The sequence below is a fragment of the Condylura cristata genome, unplaced genomic scaffold (assembly GCF_000260355.1).
Source record: "Condylura cristata isolate star-nosed mole 26May11 unplaced genomic scaffold, ConCri1.0 scaffold00015, whole genome shotgun sequence".
Taxonomy (NCBI): domain Eukaryota; kingdom Metazoa; phylum Chordata; class Mammalia; order Eulipotyphla; family Talpidae; genus Condylura; species Condylura cristata.
Genome location: NW_004567116.1, coordinates 34,701,520 through 34,721,974, shown reverse-complemented (window position 1 = coordinate 34,721,974; position 20,455 = coordinate 34,701,520). Strand labels below are relative to the sequence as shown.

The window sequence follows — 20,455 nt, the reverse complement described above, 5'->3', positions numbered from 1 at the left end:
GCTTAGGGAAGAGCCCTCAGACTTTTGGGCAGAAAGGCTTAGAGACCTAGGAAGTTAGTGAGACTCAGTCTTCCTACTTACTCCCTGCTTGACTCACTCTACATTGTGAGGTGTGTGTGTGTGTATGTGTTGGAGTGTGTCCTGAACAGAGAGGAATTACTCAGTCATTCTCAGGCTCTTGCTTGCTTGCATCCATTTTCATCCCTATAGTGTGACGATGTCCCTTCCCAGTCACCTTGGACCTAGAGCACATGTTGGTGAGGGGGTGATCACAGACCCCAGCCGCTGACTTGTTTGTGGATTGTGACCTACAATTCTCTCTACCCTGCACTTTCAGAAAGCAAACCGGCAATCAAACAGTAATTGCTTCCTTCTGTGTGGACTTCTCCTGCCAAAGCCTGCCGTGGCAAGCAGGAAGCTGGCTCTTGGAAGAGCAGAGGACCAGGAGGGAGACATGTAACTGTGGTGTGGTGGCCTCACAGCCCACATTTTCCAAGAGTCCTGATTTCACATTATTTATCCCGTTGGCCTGATAAACAATTCAAATGCCCTAGCAATTCCACTGTGGAAACCACATTTTATGAAGTTTCTTACTGCTGAAAGAAGCACAGAATTTCTTGGTAAAACTGTGCTGTCCTAGATTTGGTTTGAAAATTTATCTCTGTCATTATGCAAGGAGGATTTTTTTCCCTTTTAACTGGTGTGGTTTGGGAAGGCAAAACAATCCTATTTGGGGCATGTACAATTAGTAAGAGCTGACCCAAGGTGCCAGCTCTCTGCGGAAATCCAAGCACTCTCCCTCTGCCCTCACCCAAGCAGAGTTTGAGTCTTCTGGGCAGAGGTCACAATGCTGGGCACTCAGCTGTGGTGGTGATGCTGCCCTTGGAGACTTCCCAGCCCCTGATGGGGAGATGAGACATGAATATACATTGGAATTAACACAGGTCGGAAGTGTGACTACATCAGGGGATGTTGCATGAGCAATGCCACAAGGAAAGACAATAATGCCCAACACATAGTCTTATTGTGATTGTGAGAAATTCCCTTATTCTTTTGGGAAACAAACTTCATTTCTTTGTGTTTGGCAATACTAAAATATTATGCCAAAGACTTTTCATTGGTTCTCAGATTCTTTTTAATTACAAGAAAACTAAGGCAGAAAAACAACAACAAAGAAAAGAAACAGGAGTGGTGGGACAGGCTGGATGTCCTTAAGGGCAAGATCCTGGCCTTTTTATTGATCGGGAAAAGGGTGGGTCAAATTGAATACTGGATTTTGGGGCTTTAGAGAGAGCGAGTTCCCTGATCTACTCCAATCCCCACCCAAAGCTCAATCTTGTTAACAAGGTGTTGCACTGACCAATCTCTGGGGCGCAAAGCAATTCAGTCAGTGTTCTCCCAGGTTCTCCCAGTCATACCTGAGGACATGTGTCTACTGCCCAGGGCAACCTAGCATCCTAGAGCATCTAGCATGCTCTTGTCTGACCTGTAAGGAGCTTCTTATACTACACCCACAAGTGGGTATAGACATCTCCAGAATCTATAAAGATCCCAATTCACTAGTCCTCCCAGAAAGAGTGTAGTAATTGTCCTTTTCCCAAACAATGTCAGTGGTTGGCTCCTCTGGGTTGGAAGACCTGAGACAGGCTCACTGTCTCCAGCATGTCACCAAGCTTTGTAATGTGGTGCTGTGCGTATGAAGATCGGAAGCATGGACGCTGTCAGGCCTCTTACAGCCCAGGCCTGGAGCTGGCACACAGTATCTCCACTGCTCTCTGTGGACCCCAGCCAGGCACTAGGCCAGGCCTGAGTCAGTAATCACCTTGTGATTAGGGGAGTGGAAGGTGAGGAACCTTGCTGGCCATCTCTGTAGCCCACCACGTTAACATAAACATTTAGTTACCACGTCAACTCAAAACTTAAAATCAAACAAATTTTAATTGAAAAATTGAAGAGTGGTATCTCATTGCTGTAACCAGCTTGCTTTCGGTTGCTGGTGAGGACTGGCTATCATTTCTTAGTTTTCTAAGTGTGTGAGTTTCCCCCGGGCATCGTCTCCACCTGGTGGGTTTCTTTCTCTTATGCTCAATGCAAGATTCAAGGTGTTCCCCCCCCCACCCCACACACACACCAGTTCCTTGAAAATGGATGCCACCCTTTTAAATACAGTTCCTGCTTCTCTGTTGTTCCAGGCACAAAAACAGGTGCAGATATTGGTGATGGTACCTGTGAGCCTGGATTGGCTTCCCCAGCTTCCTGCATGAACTCCTTCCCCGTGCTCCATCTTGTTGAGGACTTGAGGCTGGCCCTGGAGACACTGGAGCACCCTCAGGAGAGAGCAGCCCTCCTGAGCCAGATTCCAGGCCCCACAGTTGCCTACATAAAGGAGTGGTTCCAGGAGATCTCGGTGAGTAGGCCCATGCCTTTTGGGGGAGCACCTGGGGAACATAACCATGGAGCCCAAGGATGCCACCACTGCCTGGGGCCAGTACCTCCACTGTGTTCCTTCTCGCCTAATTTTGGTAGGGTAGGCCCTTCCCAGTGGGAGGCTAAAGCCCTGTCAAGCAACGTCAGTTACACAATCAACCTGCTTGGGTGCCCCAATGGTCCTCTCCCGAGGACCAATCTAGAGCCTGAAAAGAGCAAATGTGGACAGTTTCCCCCCAGGGATAACATGTACAGCTTGCTGAGTTATAATTCCTACGTGGCTTCTCACCTCTGTTGCACACTTCGCCCCTATTTCTTACAAGAAACCACAACATCATCACCTCATCTATTCCTTGACTGTTGCCCCTAGTCTCCAGCAGTTCCTCTATCCCTCACTCTAGAAATACTTGCTGTCTCTGGAGTGCCCACAGCTTCCTAACTCTTACTGTGTTCTCTCTAAGGAAGCAGATGAATAAACAAACCTATAAATCTGTGACTTTGGTTACCCATTTCCTTTCTTGTGGAGACCAGCTGGTCACGTTTAAGACACTAGCAGTGTCTGAGAATGAGTAGACAAAGAACTAGTTCATGGAGGAAGGCTCTGGAATGCAGCCACTGGAGGGCTGAGGGTAGCTGAGGAAGCAGAAGGTAACTATACTCACCCAAGCGGAGCCGGAGAGCCAGGGTGCCGTCTTCCAAAGCTACAGACCTGCAGACTAGGCTCAGAATTGGGAAGCATGTGCAGAGGTGAGGAGGCAGGAGCAGGACCACTAAATTAGAATGTGGGTGTAGGTTGGAAACCACAGAGCAAGGAGGTTCAGACATCTTTGTTCAGAGCCTAAGCCATTTGTGGTTTGGGGTTACCTCTCAGATGTCCTTGCTTGCTTTCTGCTCAGGAGCCTGTCGGGGTAGTCTCATGCCATGCCTTCCTCTAAACACTGAAGAACTCGACATTATATTCATTTGATGTTATTCAGTATTTTCATGATGTCGGCTGTCCGCCTGGTGTTATATAGTCTACCTGTACTGGTGTGGTGGGGTGAATACTGTTCTCCCAGAGAGGCCACATACCACTTGCTGTGGCTATATCCAGCACCTGTGACTATGTTATCTTACACGGCAAGGGGGAAGGCAGCAGAGGGAGCTGAGGCAGCTTGTCAGCTGAGTTTGAGAGGAGTGACCCAGCTAGACCCAGTGTAATCAGTGGGGTCCCTACAAATAGACCCAGTGTAATCGGTGGGGTCCCTACAAATAGACCCATGTAATCGGTGGGGTCCCTACAAATGGAAGGAGGAGGAGGAGGCAGAAGAGTCAGTGTCAGGATGACGTGAGAGAGGACTCCTTTTTAGACTCTAGTCATTATTTATTTTTATTGTTTTTTTTTTTAATTGAGGTGACAGTGGTCAACAATATTGTATAAGATTTTGGGGTATAGGTTCACACCTCTTGAGATGCATGCCCAACACCATGCCGCCGCCACATACCCATGGCCCCCTCAGTGGTCCTCTGGGGCCTTTCCCCCCACCCTTCCTGTAGCTTGAGTTTGGTTTGGTTTTTATTTTGTTTTGTTTTGTTTCATTTTGTTTCTCTCTAGTCCACATATGACTAAAATTATCCAGTTTTTGTCTTTCTCCTTTTGATTTATTTTACGTAGCTTTAACAGCCTCCAGTCCCGTCCACACTATCCCAGATGACAAAATTTCCTTTTTTCTTCCAGCTGAGGAATATTTCATTGTGTATATTGATCACGTCTTCTGTCTCACTCATCTGTCTTTGGGTGTTAGTTATTTCCATTGCTTGACTACTATGAACAGTGTGGTAATCAACACAGGCATGCATCTTTCACTCAGATTAATGTTCTTGTGTCCTTAGGGTAGATACCGGGGAAAGGGGATTCTGGGTCCCCTAAATAAGATAGATCTTATTTTTGCATCTTTGAAAGGGGCAAGGAGCCAAGGGGTGCAGGCAGCTGCCAGAATCTCTCCTGGAGCCCCAGAGAGGAAGGCAGCCCTGCTGGCTCCTTCTTTTGGCCCAGGGAGACCCATTTCAGATTTCCAATTTCTAGAATCATAAGATAACACATTGGCATTAAATCTATTGTTACACTGACCATAAAAAAATACTACAACCAGATACTACCTGGGTGGAGGAGGGGGAGGGGGGTTGGGGGCAGCTGAATGGGCCTCAGTTAGTCTTGTTGCAGTTCAGGTGTGCAAACCTGCTGTTCATCTCTTCCCCCCGAATGCGGCTGTATTTGCTGGGTCTCTCAGATTTCTGGTGCTAAGCAACAGGAGTCCCCTTGTTGTGCAGTTGGTGCTCTCAATGAGGCTGGGAGGTGGGTGTCAGGGTTGGGGTGTATCTTTAGCACTCTTTCCATCCCACAACAGAAAGGGTCATTCCTTTTTGCCTCCCTAGAGTCCACTGGGAGCTCTCTGGCTATTACTGTTCTTGGGACTTCAGGATGCTGGTCCAGTCATCTCCTCTCTTGCTCACCACTGACAGCTATGGCTCTTTATTCTCCATGACACTGACTTTCCCATTGCATGACTGACTTGGGATATAGGAAAGGAAATTACTGACACTCTAAGAACATGGCAAGCCTGTAGTTTCTCATTCTAAGGCCACTGGCTCCAAAGTTTTGGAACTCAGAGGGACTAGACTCTAGACAGATCAGAGTGGACCTTTGTTTTACACTCCCCGTCTCTAGACTTACAGGGTGAGAAGAACATTGACATTGCCTCAGTAGAACTTAGGAATTTCCCCATGAAGTGAGATCAGAAGAAACTGTAAGTTTCCTTCCAGTTCAGGCCAGGTTTTCTATTGTAAGTTTTGCCCCAATATTATTATTGTTTAAAGACAACAAAAATGTCCAGGCTTTCAGAACATTTTGGGTTTCAGAATTGCAGGAACAGTGAGCCTATATGATATTCCACTGCAGAACACAAAACTGAAAACCAAGTGTTGGATGGCCCCACTCCTTTGTCTGCCGCTGCCATCCGCCTCTGTGAGAATCAGCATTGACTGTCTCTGGCCTTGGATTGTTACCATGTACCTGGCCACCTTGGCAACTCCCAGAAGACCCTCTTCTACTGCTTCCTGAACCTTCCATTAAGCTACCAGGCAGCTTAGCACTTTCTTATTAATATGTGTCCTCTCATAACCTTATTACAAAATCGAGAGATTCATTGAAGTATCTTCCCAACAAACAACCAATCTACCCCTCCAGGGCTGGTTTTTCTTCTCCTTTGTATAGTTTATAATGACTGTGTTCCTTCCTGGATGTACCTGAACTTATGAGCCTGTCTCAACTTCGGACATTTACATTATTTTTTATCTTTCAGAAAAATGTGTCCTAATATTTCCTTAATATAAAATCTTAAAATTAGAATTAAACAGTTAAAAAGTTGTTGACAGACAAAATACAGGGTGCTCAGTTAAATTTGTATTTTAGATAAGCAATGAGTAATTTTTTTAATAAGCTTGTCCCATGAAGTTTGCTAAATCTGGCACTTCTAACCTAAAGGTAAAATTAACAAACCATTAATTTATTCATTTATATTGCTAGATTACTACAACTAAACTAAATCAATAAATTTATTAACAAATATGATTACTATTGTTAACAACTATAATTAGTATTTATTAATATTAATAAACCTTTGACACATTTTTTTCCCATTTTACTCATTTTATATTTTCATTGGCAGGGCTTGTGTTGCATCCTAATCAACAAACACACAACTTCAAAGGGAAAATGATTTCTTTTTCCTTTTTTTGCATTCTTTTGTTTGCTAAGAAGGCTAAACATTTTTGTTTTCATTAGCTGCTCAGATTTTCTTTTCTCTATGATTTGAAACTTCTGATCTCATTCATCTACATTCTGGATATGTCCCTACCCACTTTTGCAGTATTTTCCTAAGATATATATATAAACTAAGAAACATAGCCCACAATAGAGATCTTTAAAAAACTAGGTTAAAAGTTCTTATATTTTCTCTCTCCCTTGCCTCCAAATTCCCTTGCGTTCCTTGGGAGTGCCCCCCTCGCCCTGTCTATTTATACTCTATGACTTTTTCTATTAGGATGTCAATGCTTTTCTAACATATGTAAATGATATTTTAGACTTTTGCCGTATTTTCAGCATTGATTTTTCCATACTTTGTTTTTAGGTAATGTTTGCAGAGCCTTTTGAGGCACAATTTAAAAGGATTGTAATTAACTCCCTCAGTCTTTCTTCTTTTTCCTTTCTCTCTATAAAAGCCTACCTCAGATCAAATAATATTCACTTGTATCTCTATGGTTTGATTTTTACCCCATGGTTGACTCTAATTTATCTGCAGTATTTTTTTAGTGTGTGGGCCTAAAACTTCGATGATTTACAAGAAAACACTTCCAAAATACTTGTGACCTAAAGACAGTAAATGTGGGTATTTAAGATGCAGTGTGGAAACCGCTCACTCTCAGATTTACAGATCTTTGGGGGGCTACCTCCAGTGGTTGGGGGAATGCTTTCTTTGGAGAGAAGCTGAAAGTTGTTTTATCCATAAATCTTTTAGAGTAATTATGGCCACCAGCCATCTATGAATGGTGTACATTTAGGAGGTCAAGAGTTCATACAAACATTCCAAGACAGCAAGCCTGAATGTCAGGGTTTTGCTTTTGGACAGAGAGAGTTTATCTGTATTTTGGTCTTGCAGATCTGAAGTCATTTTACAGTTTGGGTGCACACATATCTGTAGTAGGGCTTTATCGCTATGGAAATAGAATGTAAACCATAGGTACATTTTAGATCAGTTTGAGACTGTTTCAGTCTAGCACTTTAGTAAGAAGCCCTGGCCTCCCTGGCCTCTCCACTCGTGGCTGGCGGGGCACAGCTTTGTCCCCTTCGCCCCCCACGGTAGCTCATGAAAAGCCATGCAGAATAGGGGCCCTCTCCCTCTCTATCCAGCAGAGCTACTCCAGGTGGCTCACACACACACTGTTTTAAACCAGATACTCATTTGAATTATTTAGAAGAGTAAATCGCCCTGGCTTAGAATTGGCATTAGAGAGGCAGCTTGAGGAGCGAGGCAGGCATGCTCTGAGCCTCCTCGTTCATGTCTGTGTGTCCTTTGCATGTCTGTGCTATTCTCTGTGCACACTCTGACTTTGTCCTCGACTCCAGAGTCATCTCTGCGGTGCATTGTCCTCAGATGGGTCAGCTCTGCCTTGTGACTTCTCTGTCACTTGGAATTCTTTCTCTAGTCTAGTGGCATAAACAATAAGAAGGTTTGTATGTTACTAACAGGATGTCCAGAGAATGGGGGACCCCTGGGTTAAATCGGTGGTTCTAGGATGACCTCAGGTGCTCTGGCTCATACTATCCTTTTACCCACCATCCTCATGGAGGTGACTTTTCTAGATGTGTCCCCTGCAAGAGGATCAGGTCCCAGGGAGAGAACGTTGGCAGACACTTTTACAAGGAAGACTCTGGGTACCTCTTTGGAAGGAGGGCTCATGGAGCAGGCTTGGTCACCAAGCAGAACCCCAGCTTTCCTTTGCAAGGCTGCAGGGTTACTGGTTGGTGCGTTTGGCCAGGTGGAAGCAAACCAAATGAGGGTGAGTCAGTGTGGGAGGGGGGGTGAGTTGAGAGGCCAGTACCTGCCACTCATTTGTGGCTTTGGGGGACCTCTTCTTCCATTCTCTGGACATAGTTTCCTTAGTGGAAATGACAGTTGTTTTGGCAGTCTGTCTGCAAGAGCTGGCTGAGCATTCCAGTCCTGCATTTTCTTTAGCTCCGTCTAAAGCAGCTGCCTGGCCTTGCTCCGTCTTGACCTCTTGGTTAGCCTCCTGGATTCAGGCTGTAGGCCTCTCTAGTTATAGCTGCCTCGTGTCAGGACTCAGTCGAGGCCAGCATCCCAGGGGCAGCTGGCAGCATGCGGTAAACCGGCAGTCTCTGCTGGGCCTGGCTGGACTCTGGGAGGGTGAGGCCTCTCAGAATGTGTGCTCACCTTGCACATCCTGCTTGCCAGTTCAGGCCCCCTTGGGGACCTTCTCCATTCTCTCAGGAGGCAAAGAGACCAGGAGTGGCCATGTCCACCCCCCTGGAGCAGCTTCACCACCTTGACTCAGCTCCCAGGTCCTCAGACAAAACCAGGGCAGTGCTGACAGATTTAGTTTGGAATCTCTTTCTGGCCAAAGTAGCAAATCTGTTTACCATATTGAAAATCCAGAGGAGCTGCAAAAAAAGGTGAAGCAAAAGGCTGTTTTACCAATTATAAACTGTGAGCTGGAGTTTCCCAAGCCATGTGATCGTCTCTGCATCTGTTTTCCAACCAAGCAAGGCCTGGAACAAAAGACGGGTCTGGTCATAGTGAATTGAGCAATCTCATTTTGAGAAGTTGCAGACAGGCATTTCATAGGAAAAGCTATTTTCTCAGGATCTTAAAAGAGATAAGGAGAAATTTGGTGCTGATTTTTTGAGGAATAAAATGGAGCTTATGTGAGCCAATTTCCAGTGTGGGTGAACTTAATAGCTCAGAAAACCATAGGTGTCAGACCTTTCTTTCCGAAGGGCTTCATGCCCTAGGTAGGGCTGGGGTGCACACAGGGTGAGGTGCTATTTGCCTTGCAGTACTGTAATCAGCCACTAGGTGGGAGTCAGACACAAATGCTGGAAAGTCCAGCTCCAAAGGAAGAAGGTATGGATTGATATACGAAATAGCTTTATTTGTTTAAGGATGGCATGGGCACCTCTCCTTAGTAAAACTGCCAGACAGTGTGTGGGTCAGTCACAAAGAGGGCTGCTTCCCATTTTCCTCAGAATCTTGGGAGGGCCCCCTGGTTGTGGTGGGGGAATGCAGACCATGGACTGAGGGTGGGGCTGGGAGCACTGGCTGGACCTTCTATTGACAATAGTGAGATGACTTTTCAAATCCTATAATTCTGGTGCCTTCTGCTGGAGCACTTATCAGGACGGCTGTCTGTGTTCAAGGAGGCCTTTCCTGATCCTGTATCTGCTAGGCCCTGCCCTGGAGAAGCTTCCTGGACCTTGGATCGAAATACACTTTCCCTGGCACAGCACCTCAGGTTGCAGGCCTTCAGCCTCTGCAAACTCAACAGTTTTAATAATCCTGGATTTTGACTCTCCTCCCCCCCAACACCAAGTAAATTATACCCAGCTAAATTCCATTCAGACATGACTTGAGACTCTTTCAGTCCCTAAGAACCAATGTTTATAAATGACTAAGAATGTGCAAACACCGAAAGAGCAAATAAATCCTTCCCCACTAAATTTCCTGCTTCAGGCCCAGGAGACATGGTGGGTGATGTTGCCAGGTTAGCGTAACTTGAGGTCTGAGCACGTAGACTCCCTCCCTCCACCCTTTCCCAGGGACCCCTAGGAGAACTGCACCACCAGGGGTCCCTGCCCTTGCAGACACCTGCTGATAGGTTGGCAGGTTTTGGAGGATTCATGTTTCTGGGCGGACTTACTCAGTATTCTGTGCTTCAAGAAACTTCTGAAAGTGGTACCCTAACCTTTACTACTGAAATAGGAGTAGAGACCAGCAGCGTGACTTACCTGGGAGTTTTGTGCATAAAGCATGATTTTAGACCCCATTCCCAACTCAGTGGGATAGAATCTGCATTTTTGTTAGAATTCCCTCCAGCCCAGGCCATTCATGAAATAGAGAGAGAACTATTGTCCTCCCTGGCCCTTAGGGGTCAGCCGACAGTGTACTGATGTAGGCCCAATGCCCATTTCTTACATCCCATGCTCTAACGAGCTTTGTTTTTCACTGACTTGAAAAACTCGAATAATCCGTGGTGTCAACACATTCTAACACTCAGTTCATGTCAGTGGATAAAGTGCTACTGGCCACAGCCATGTTCGTGTGGTGGCCGTGATTGCTTTTGCCTTTCAAGTGGCAGAGTTGCGTGTGACAGTGACCACATGACCCATCTGGCCCTTTATGGAAAAAGACTACTGCCAACCCTGGGCCTAACCCTTCTTTGAGGTGGGCTCTTGGTGTCTCGGGGGCCTGGGCCGCCATGCCAGGATGGCACTTGATGAACAGGGCTTACTTGCCAGCTGGAGGAACCAGTGTCTCTGGGGTGGTTCTTTCCTTTACACTGTTCTTGTCGCCACAGCAGGCCCATTACACAGTGCAACCCTCCTTGTGAAGGACACATGACTTATGGGTGTCACGTGTCACTATGGCCTACCTAGACTCCAAAGCTCAAGGATGGCCTGGAGCTCATGTTGCAGGTGACAGGTCAGCTGGAAAGCACATCACCCTCCAGGTTCTTCTCAGTAGCAGGTAGGAGAAGCAAAGCTTCAGGAACCTACCCCCAGGCATTCCCACAATACCTGGAATTTCAGTCAGGCCAGTGACCTGCCTCGGCTGCCCTTCTGGTCCCTTGATGAGGACAAGACTGACTGCATAATTTCCCTTGCCCAAATCTGACTCCTCTGGCCTCTGAGTCTCCAAACATTGGGTCTCCTGGCTGGCTGCCTTTCCCCCAGCTCGCTGCCCATGTTCCAGATAGGAAGGAATGGAGTCTGGTGGCCAGGGAGTGAGGTGCTTTGGGGAAGGCCTGAAGCCTATCCACGTCACCGGAGTGACCCCTGTTCTGTACTCTGTGGTTCTCTTCGGCAACAGGTCCTCCCTCAGGTCCCTCAGTTTCTGTCTCAGAAACTAGCCCCACGTCTCCCTGAACAAGGACAACTTAAACCTTTCACAGGTCAGATGACACCCAGGTTTTTAGTTTTTGGGGAGTCATGGGTCATCTGGATCATCGGATGAAAATTCTGTTTTCAGAGGTGATGATTTACATGTAGAAATAATACTTTGTGTACATTTGTAAGCAGTGTCGGGGTAGCTGACCTCTCAGACCCATGTGGGGGGGTGCTCCATTCCTCTGAGCAGATATCCGGGCCCTGAGCTCCCCCCACTGCATGCTGAGAGGGCTCTGTGGGCTGCTTCACTGTGGCGTCATGCCTGCCCCGACATCTTTCTCAGCCTCAGTCACACACTCTTGCCTGCTCTTAGGCCTTTGGGTGTCATTTTGTGTAACTTTTACCATGCACTATAAATGTACATTGATATTTAAAAAAACATAAAGGGGGCCCTCCCTGGTGGCACAGCAGGTTAAAGCTCAGCATTGCAAGCTAGCCGCAGCTGCCTTAGTGTGAATTCGATCCCCGCCCTGGAGGTGGTCCACATGGCGTGGCAGACCTCTCCTGACTCGCCCCGCTGCTCCCCTCAACAGTGTATTTCAGTAGACCTGCCTGTCCTGCTCTGGTGAAGCCTCTCACCGCCCCTGCACCTCTGGCCTGCCAACCCAGTGCTGTATGCATAAATAAATAAATCTTTAAAAAAAAAAGTTTTTTTTAAAAGGGCTTAGGTAAGAATACTTGAGGTATTAAGGGAACTATGTTAAGAATTTAGCTGCAGCTTGTGTGGATTCCTCCCTCCCCTCCTCCCTCCCTCCCCCCACCACCCCCCTCTTCTTGCCTTTATCACCCCCAACTCCTTCATCACATGTGCTTTGGGCCAGTGGGTGAAACTGACTCTGTCTTTTCTTCTTTGAGTCAAGCATCTTCACCCTGGGGAGATAAGGCTTTAAGACTCATTTTCTCATGGTAGATTTTAGTTTTGAAATTGCCAGTCTTTTTTTTTTTTTTTAATTTAGTTTTACATATTTTTGTGCATTTTTCCACCTCAGTTGCAATCCCCTTGGGTTTCCCATCACCAAATCACCCTTGTGCCATCACCATAGTCCAGTCCATGAAATTGCCAGTCTTAATCAGTTGAACCTTTTTTTTCATCCGGTGAGTTTCCTGAGTGCCAAGAACGTGCTCAGTGTGGAGGTGAGAGCAGTGACTCAGGAGCAGTGACTCCTCCGGTCTGTTGCAGTGGACAGACAAGGGCCAGCCCATCAGCCTGTCCAGTGTGACTGGGCAGGGGACGTAGAGAGGAGCGAGGTGCTGAGAGGCTGCTTTTGAGCCAACTCCATCTGAGCGGGTGGGAGTTAGCAAGGCCAGAGTGGCAGCCATGTTGTCAATCTGTCACCTGTTTCCTCCTCTCACATCGAAACCTACCGAATGACACTGGCCCTCCCGCCCAACCCAGGGGTGGTGGGGACTGGGCCTGTGCCCTGTCTCTCCCAGTCCAGGCCCCCTTCAGCTCCCGCCTCTTCCTCCCTGGGGCCCCAGAAGGACCTTTATCTCATACCATGGAGTAATTCTTTATTTGCCTAGGGCAGAAAGTTGGTTTCATTTGCCTTGGATGTTGGATGAATGTTTGTTGACTGAGTAAATTCTTCATTCGACTTTCCCAGACTTCTAGATTGAAAAGAAAAAAATATATAGGAAGACCTACGAACTACTCCATAGAGATGGTCTTTATTAATACAGCTTATCACAGTCTGGGCGGGGCCTGCCCGGGACAAAGTGTGGAATTGCGTCAGACTTGAGAAGGGTCTAGAGTTCTCTGTAGAGCCTGCTATTTCTTTCTGGCCTCTGATCTGGGTGTGTCTACAGGAATTTTCTCCTCCCCTGTGCCAGCTGCTGGCCAGAGTGCCTCTGCCATCTCTCTGGACTAGACCAACCTGCTGAGAGCTGTGCTGCTGCTCTGGCTCTACTCTTTGGATCCAGCTCCCGGCTGGGTGAATGCTGACGCCAGGCCAGGGGCCTGCTGATACCCAGTAGAGTATCTCCCGGCTGGGAGTTCTGGGAAACCCCCTTCGCCCTGAGGGCACCAGGAAGGCCCACGCAGTCTCTGTAAGTCATTTATGGCAGCAGAGCTCAGGGCCTTTGCATGTAACCAGTTCCTGCTGCACCCACATCAAAGATCGCTTTTATAATCAGTCATAGCCAAAGGCTGCACACGTTAGGGACAGAGAAAAGCTGTTTTCAGGGGAGCTCTCAGAGGAGATGGGACCTGGGGAGGACAGCATCTGGGGCATGAGGATGAACCCGCCCTGGAAAACCGGCCAGATGACCCGCCAATCGGACAATAGACAGAGCCATGTCTCTGCCACCTTTCCTACCTGGAACCCTCCTTCAGTCTCATGGACACACATGTGAGGCGGCCTCACCTTTTTCCCTCCCTGACTGTGAAGCAATTAGTCTGGAGCGGGGGACAGCTAGCGTGCCTGGCCTGTGACGTGACAGAAACTGACCCCTCCCGGCCAGGATGTGGCCTCAGGCAGCCCTGCGGCTGGTGACTGACAGCTGCCCTGGCCAGACTCCCCGGCGTGGCAGAGGTCCCCGAGGCCTCAGTAGTGGGTGCCACCCGTGCCAAGGACAGAAAACACCCAGCAAGGCCAAGAACCCAGTCTGGAGCTGGTCCCGAATCGGTTCTGTTTTGGAAACTCTCCTCAGGGCACAGCCCGTGGCCCGCCTGGAAAAGGGGTAGGCGTGGGCTTGGGGTGGGGGTCAGGCTGTGTGTGGGAACCAGCAGCTCTTCCAAGCGCACCACTTATTTTTAGTCTTCTCCCCAGTCCCAAATAAACTGAGAGCAGCTGGGAGCCAGCGGGGAAATGCAGAGTGAAGTGGAGACAGGAAATCGGGGTCTCTTGGTAATGAGTTCCAGCCACTCCAGAAAGGGGAAGCCAGACAAGGAATTTTCTTCAGGACTGTTTCCCTCTGGCAAGCTCCGGTAACACCGAAAAGAATGTGCGTGTGTGCGCGCGCGTGTGTCTGTGTGTGTGTGCGTTTACAACTCCTGTCCAAGTCTCCTTCCCACCTTTGTGAGGGCTGGTTGATCCTGGGGCTGGAACCTCACGCTGGTGCCCAGTGTGGCTGTGGGGGCGGCGGGGGAGGGCGCTGAGCAGCCGCGCGGAGCCCTGTGTCCTGCGTCTGAGACTGTTTAGGAAAGGCTGGAGGACAGGAGGAAGGCCAGGGGAGTGGGGAAATCTGAACACAGCTTGAAGTTCCTGAGGGGGGAGGGGACAGAGGCAAGGAAGAGGAGAACACTTGGTCTCCTGCCAGAAAAAGGGCTTTTTTAACCAAGGAAGCTAACTGCTGACATGGGTGCCCAGCATGGATGGGGACATTGACGTTTACAAGCATTTTGCGTGGCTGAAGAGGGTAAGTGCCTGGCGCCTTTCTCCGGTCACCGTGGAGATGAGTAAGGGGAGAGACACTTTGGGGAGTTGGAGCTGTGTCTGTGTGTGGGTGGGGGGGTGCTGGGGGGGTGATGTTGGTCCCTGACAAAGCCCTGTTGTGGCCAAGTTCTCCATGAGAATCTAATTATAGACACCAGGGGAGAAAAGAGTCAGCTGTCTTTGTTTCTCTGACATTCTGGTGAATGAGCCTCTGTGTGGAAGGCAAGCGTGAGCCGGGGCTGTCAGTTCTTTTAACTCGGGTGCTCACACCATTGGGGGTTCCCAGCACCACTCCTGAAAAGGTGCCCATGCTTTTCGGTTGGTTGCGGGACACAGAGAGGGAGCTGCTGCCTTTTAAACGCGCTGAACCGGGAAGTTGCTGAACTCGTCCCTGCGCTGATGTTATCCTGTGTGGAGAGCCTGTCTGTCCTGGCCTGGAGAGCGAGCTGCTGTGTTTCTGGAGGAAGGCTCTCCCCAGTGCCCTTCTGAATACTCTGAGGCTAAGGCTTTGGGTTGCAAGCTGTCCTTTCTAGAGGGAATGAGGGGTGTGTGGTGAGGGGTGGGGGCGCGGAGTAGCATTCCATACTCACAGAACCCCGGTACTTTTCTCTTTGGTGGCCCTCTTAAACTGGCAGAGATGCATATCTATTTATTTTCACAGTGAGAAATTGTCAGCAGAATGTGTTTCAGAGGCAGGGAGGGCCAATGCCACTGACAGATAAGGGATTTGACATTGTATCTGAGGAAGAATAGAAGGCACAGGATGAGGCTAGCTCAGGCCGCTACCACCCCCCACCCCCGCCCCCCATCCCAATGCCCAAGCACTGGGCTGGCCTTTTGTGTGCCCCTCTGAGGCCCTCATTCAGCAAATGTTTATTGAATTCTAGGTATGGGGGTACAGTGGTGAGCAAGGCAGACCCAGTTTGGCCCTGGATCTCCCATCTGATGTGGGAGGAGGAGAACAAATTGTACCAGAAAGTAAACTCGAAATACGAAATGGCTGAGCGCAGTGAGAAAGATCTGAAGGCCGCAAAGATTTGGGCGAAGGCGGGCTCAGGGAGCCTCTTTAAAGACCTAACACTTCACTTCACTTCACTGAGATAGAAATAGGAGTGAGTTGGCTGAAAAACCAGGTGAAGAACATTCCAGGCGAAGAGGACAGTGTATGCAAAGGTCCTCGAGGTGGAGGGCACCTTGCACGTCTCCAGAGAGAAAGTGGGCCTGAGCTCCATGCTGGAGACGGGGGCAGGCTGATCCCAGGTCATGCAGGATAACAAAGGCCTAGTAAGAGTAGTGGGGAGCCTGGGTTGACAATTGGGGGCTCACAGCAGAGAAGTGACATGGGACGCATTGGGGAATCTAATTTTTTCTTTTTTCTTAAGAACATTATGCTAGCTGTAATGTGGTACATATGGTAAGTGTTGTGAAAAGTGAGGCAACTGAATAAAATTAGAGAACTCAAGAGCCAGTCCGGATCCACCAGTATAAACCCCTCATTTAACAGAGCCCCAGAGAAGCTAAGGACCACAAGGTTATTAGTGTAATAGCCATTAGTGGTGCAGCCTGATCATCAACCCTGTTCTCTCTCTCCCAGTCCAGTTCTCTTTCCTCATCTCTTTTGCCAAGAATGTAGGTAATTACTGGTTTAGAACCCAGCAGAAACCCTGATTGCGCCCTGCCCCTGCTCAGCTGTGGGATGCAGGCATTGCAGCCACCAAAGCATATACCATGGTGACCAGACACTCTGGCAAAGGTTTGCGTGTCAAGTTAAGCATCTGCAAAGTCTCACTGGGGAGATCCTGGGAGGAGATAGGGAAGCAATGCACTTGCTATCGCTTAGTCTTTATGTGCCTTTCTCCAAATTAGGCTTTAAACCTTAAGGTTTTCTAGCCACCATGTAAGCCCTGGATGGCATGTGCTGTGTTCCAGCCGCTGAGGCAGATTTTGTAATTGTGTGTGTTGTGCAGAATTTCTTTCTGTGGAGCAGCTAATTGACCACGCGCTGCAATGGGAGAAGCTCTTCTGTTCTGAGACCCGGGTCTCCACACTGTCTCCTGGGTCCTGTTGTACGTTTGCTGGAGAAAGCTCTAGACAAGGAGATGTCAGACATCCCCCACCCCTAGCCCACCACAAACACTCATAACAAAACATATTTTTCTACTATTTTCAGAATTTTAAGATGCTTCAAACAAGTCCGGGATATGTCATAAGGCAGTATGATCAGAGTATCTTCTGTTTTCCACTCTAAACAGATTCTTCTTTCAAAAATCCCTTAACGGCATCCTCTCTCATCCTGTGACCCTGATCACGAGTGCCTAGGACTTGCTGTTGGTCTGGTAGAGAAAGCCCACACTTTTCCACTTGCTGGGCATTTGAGATCTTCTGCAACCCCACTTCAACTTTCCTGTTGAGTTTCATCTTTTCTATCTGCCCTGTTAGCTACCAAGCGTCGTCCCACCCTGTTCTGAGCGTGTGCCCCCTGGCCTTGCTTCTCTCCAGCTCCCAGGCTCCATCTGGTGCCACCAGGCCCTCCTTGCCCACTAGTCCCTTGCTGACCTATCTCTATACCTGGCTTCCCCAGCCCAGCTTCCTGGCCCACCCATGCCTTTGCACAAGCTTCTTCAAACTGGGGAGACTTGGAGAGCAGGTTTCTCCTAAGATTTTGAATGTGGGAGCACTGTGCTTTTCATTTCTTCTGCAGAGGGGGTGCTTCTAGAAGAAGAGGTACTTGGGTGAGGTTTGCCTGGTGCCTAGGCTGAGAGTTCTTTCCCTTCTGCCGGTCCCAGAGGGGAGGATCTCGGGCAAGACAGCGTTTTTTTAACTTGGGGGCAATGGAGGAGATGTCTGTGATCAGGAATTGACAGGTGCGGGGCAGACACAGAGATAGAGGGAAAATATTTGCTTAAAAAAGAGAGTTTGGGCCATGGCCTTGGGGGATGAGATAAAGGTTTCCCCTGTTGTTTGAAAGTGTGGTGTGCCTATTTGGTAGATTATTTTTTATGTGGGGGAATGCTAATACCAACAAATTACATGGAAAAGTTTTTGAGCATTTCCAGACCCCAAAAATGACCTATTAATTAATACAAAATAGGAACACTCCACTTTTGGGTAGTGGGAAAATCTGTACTATGTACTTTATCATTAGGAACTTGGGGTTTGAAATAAAGTGTGGACTGGAATCTTGGTTCTGCCATACTAGCTCTGTGACCTTAGGTTAATTACTTCCAAAGACTGGGTTTCTTTATAAAATAAGGAAGATAATAGTAACCTAACACATCCAGGTTTTGTATAGATCAAGTAGGGAAAATGCTTAACACAGTACCATATACACAGGCAATGTTCACTAAAAGTTAACTGCCATCGGTCATTACTAGGAAGGGGATATCTGAAGGAGGAATGGAGGGTGGGGGGCTTAAGTTAGGTTCTCTCCTTGTTGTGCATCTTGGGCTAGAGTCACTGCTCTAGCTTTAGGCCCTTTTCCATATTCCACATTTTAAAACAAAGCTGGCTCACCCCCGAGCAACCAGCAGCGGTCTTGACCAGTTTGGCATGGCCATTGAGCGAAGCCTGGTCAGTTGTTGGGCCTGCAGCTCTTTCCCCAGTAGACTGAGCCCAGGGACAAGGGAACTGCCTGCCAAAACTACACCCGGTGCCTCTCCCCCTCAGCTGTTTGGCTTCTGACTGACAAGACAATTAGCCAACACCTGTCCTACTTTGATCCCAGTGAACCCAACCCACATAGAAAGAACCCCTAAAAATAACTCCGAGCCAGGTCTGTACCCCCCGCCCCAAACCTTTGGAACAGGAGTTCATTTTCCCAAGAACAGAGATCCCAGCCCTGCCAGCATCTTCACACTTCTGCCTGGCTCCCACCCTTTCCATGTTTAAGTCAGATTCCAACCCAAAGTCACAAAGAAAATGAGATCCCCATAGGTCCCCTGTGCAGCTGGCGTGGGTTCTCCAGTAAAACGTGGAATGGACTCAAGCCACTAATGACAGACTTTATTCTGTGTCAGCTGCTCAAACAGTAGTTCCAGTAGCCCCATGGCTTGAGCCAGAGAGCAGCCTAGAGCAGCAGCCTGCAGGCATCCTGACTGCAGATGCACACTTGCCTCTTACACAGGCGGAAAGAGAACCAGAGTTGAGAGTAACTTCTATGGTGAAAAGCACAGATGTAAGATCCATCTCTGGGTTCATATCTCAGCTCTGGGTAACCTTGAGAACTGATTAAATTCCTAGGATTCAATTTTCTTGACTGTAAAATATGTGCAAATAATTCAGTGTGTGTGAAGCACTTGCCCCTAAGTGTTAGCTGTGGGGACGATAACTTCAGTCACTACCGATGGAGTCTGGTGACTCCGGCATCACATGGCGGAATTAGTTCTGGGGGAGAGATTTTAGGATGACAAGGAATGTCAACCATAGGTATGGCAGGCCCCTAGCTGTCCACTGTTTCCTGTAGTAGGGCCCAGTTTTAGCCAGTGTACCCACAAACCCAGCCCATCACATGCCCGCTGTAACTCAGGAGAATTCTGCCCTCTCTGACCCTGAGTGCCAGTGGCCCTGTCAGCCTGCGCCTGTCCTGGCAGGGTTAACATAGCATCGTGCCAGTCACTGTCTCAGCACCTTGGGGGTGCCCCAGAGCACCCACAAACAGCCATTGGTAGAGTTTGGGGATCCCTTGCCTGAGTCGCACTTTCCTACCTCCCCCTTCCTCTGTGGCAGCCCTTTCAGACCTTCCCATTTGTCCCCAGCCATGAACTGCCCTCTCAACAGATGCCATCACCTACTTCCTTGGGAATAAAAAGTCCCACGTGTAAATGAATCTCTCACCTTTCCTTCCCTTCACTACAAAATGTAACTATGTTCAGAGATGTCATGTCTCAGCTTCCTCTGTTTCATGGGCTGAGAATCTCTTCTATTGGCAATGCTGTCCCAGTGTGCTGTCCTCTGCCCCCAACTCCTCTTGTTCCTTTGATTGTTTCTTCTCTCAGATCCTACTGAGGGTGTCCTTCCCTTGATGCAAAACGCTTTTCTTCAATCCTCAGGGAAAACCAAATCAAAACTACCCTTGACCCTATGTGTGCACACTGACTTGGAATCTATCTTCCTTTCACACTAGGGCTTTCTTAAAAGGGCTGGCTGAAGCCTTGCCATCCTCTCCTGCTCACTCAAGTCCAATGCCTGCTGGCTCAGTCCCCGAAGAAGACAACTTTCACTTTCCTTCTGTGTTTTTCTTATTGCCGCTAGTTCCCAAGCAAAAGTTCCCACCCCTTTCCCCCTGAATTCATTCCTGCCTGGGACCCTGCTCGGGATGATGGCATGCTTGTGAGGACCAACTTCTCACTGTGACCCACACCTAGACCCATATTTTCTACCTAAGGATCTTTCTTTCTTGCCTGTGTGGTTGTTGAGTCCCACACGGAAGTTTCAATTAGTCTAAGAGTCCTTGCCTCTTTAACATTTACAGGTGAGTTAAAACAGACAGGAAGAGGAAAAGAGCACCGCTGTAAAGAAATGACGAACGAGGCAGGCCCCTCAAGCATCCCACGCCAGCCCCTTGGTTGGAGAGTTTATCGATAGACTGTCTTTACAGTACCACTTGTTTTTTGAGTTAGTTCTGGGAAGCCAGAGTGTCTGAAGTGTTGCTGTGCCTTCATGAATAGCCTGTCTACACTGGGAAGACTTTCTAAAAATGCTGTTCTTCCATTCTCCCCGGGAAATACCTTCACGACTCTAAACTATATCTGTGTTGACTCCACTAAGACTTTGTTCCTGAAAGTCACAGGCAACTCCCTCCTCTCACCGCTGCTGACTTACATAAAGCTCTGTGACAGTACCTATCACATCTCACTATAAGAAGACAGGGCTTTTTGAGGGCAGGGGATGAATCATGTACTCAGAACAGAGTGGCGTTGAGTAAGTGTTCAGGAAT

General features: G+C 48.3%; 1 protein-coding gene across 6 annotated transcripts in view; it reads left to right on the top strand.

Annotated features, from left to right (window-relative positions):
- Positions 1 to 20,455, top strand: part of PPFIBP2 (PTPRF interacting protein, binding protein 2 (liprin beta 2)) — a 131,473-nt gene that overhangs the window by 44,255 nt on the left and 66,763 nt on the right. For 5 of the 6 annotated variants that reach the window (XM_012725568.1, XM_012725569.1, XM_012725566.1 and 2 more), the window contains exon 3: positions 2,193 to 2,407. In XM_012725568.1, the coding sequence (XP_012581022.1) occupies positions 2,193 to 2,407 (215 nt within the window). Of the gene's footprint in view, positions 1 to 2,192; positions 2,408 to 14,442; positions 14,504 to 20,455 lie in introns of those variants that run through there. The other variant, XM_012725570.1, reaches the window with a different exon arrangement.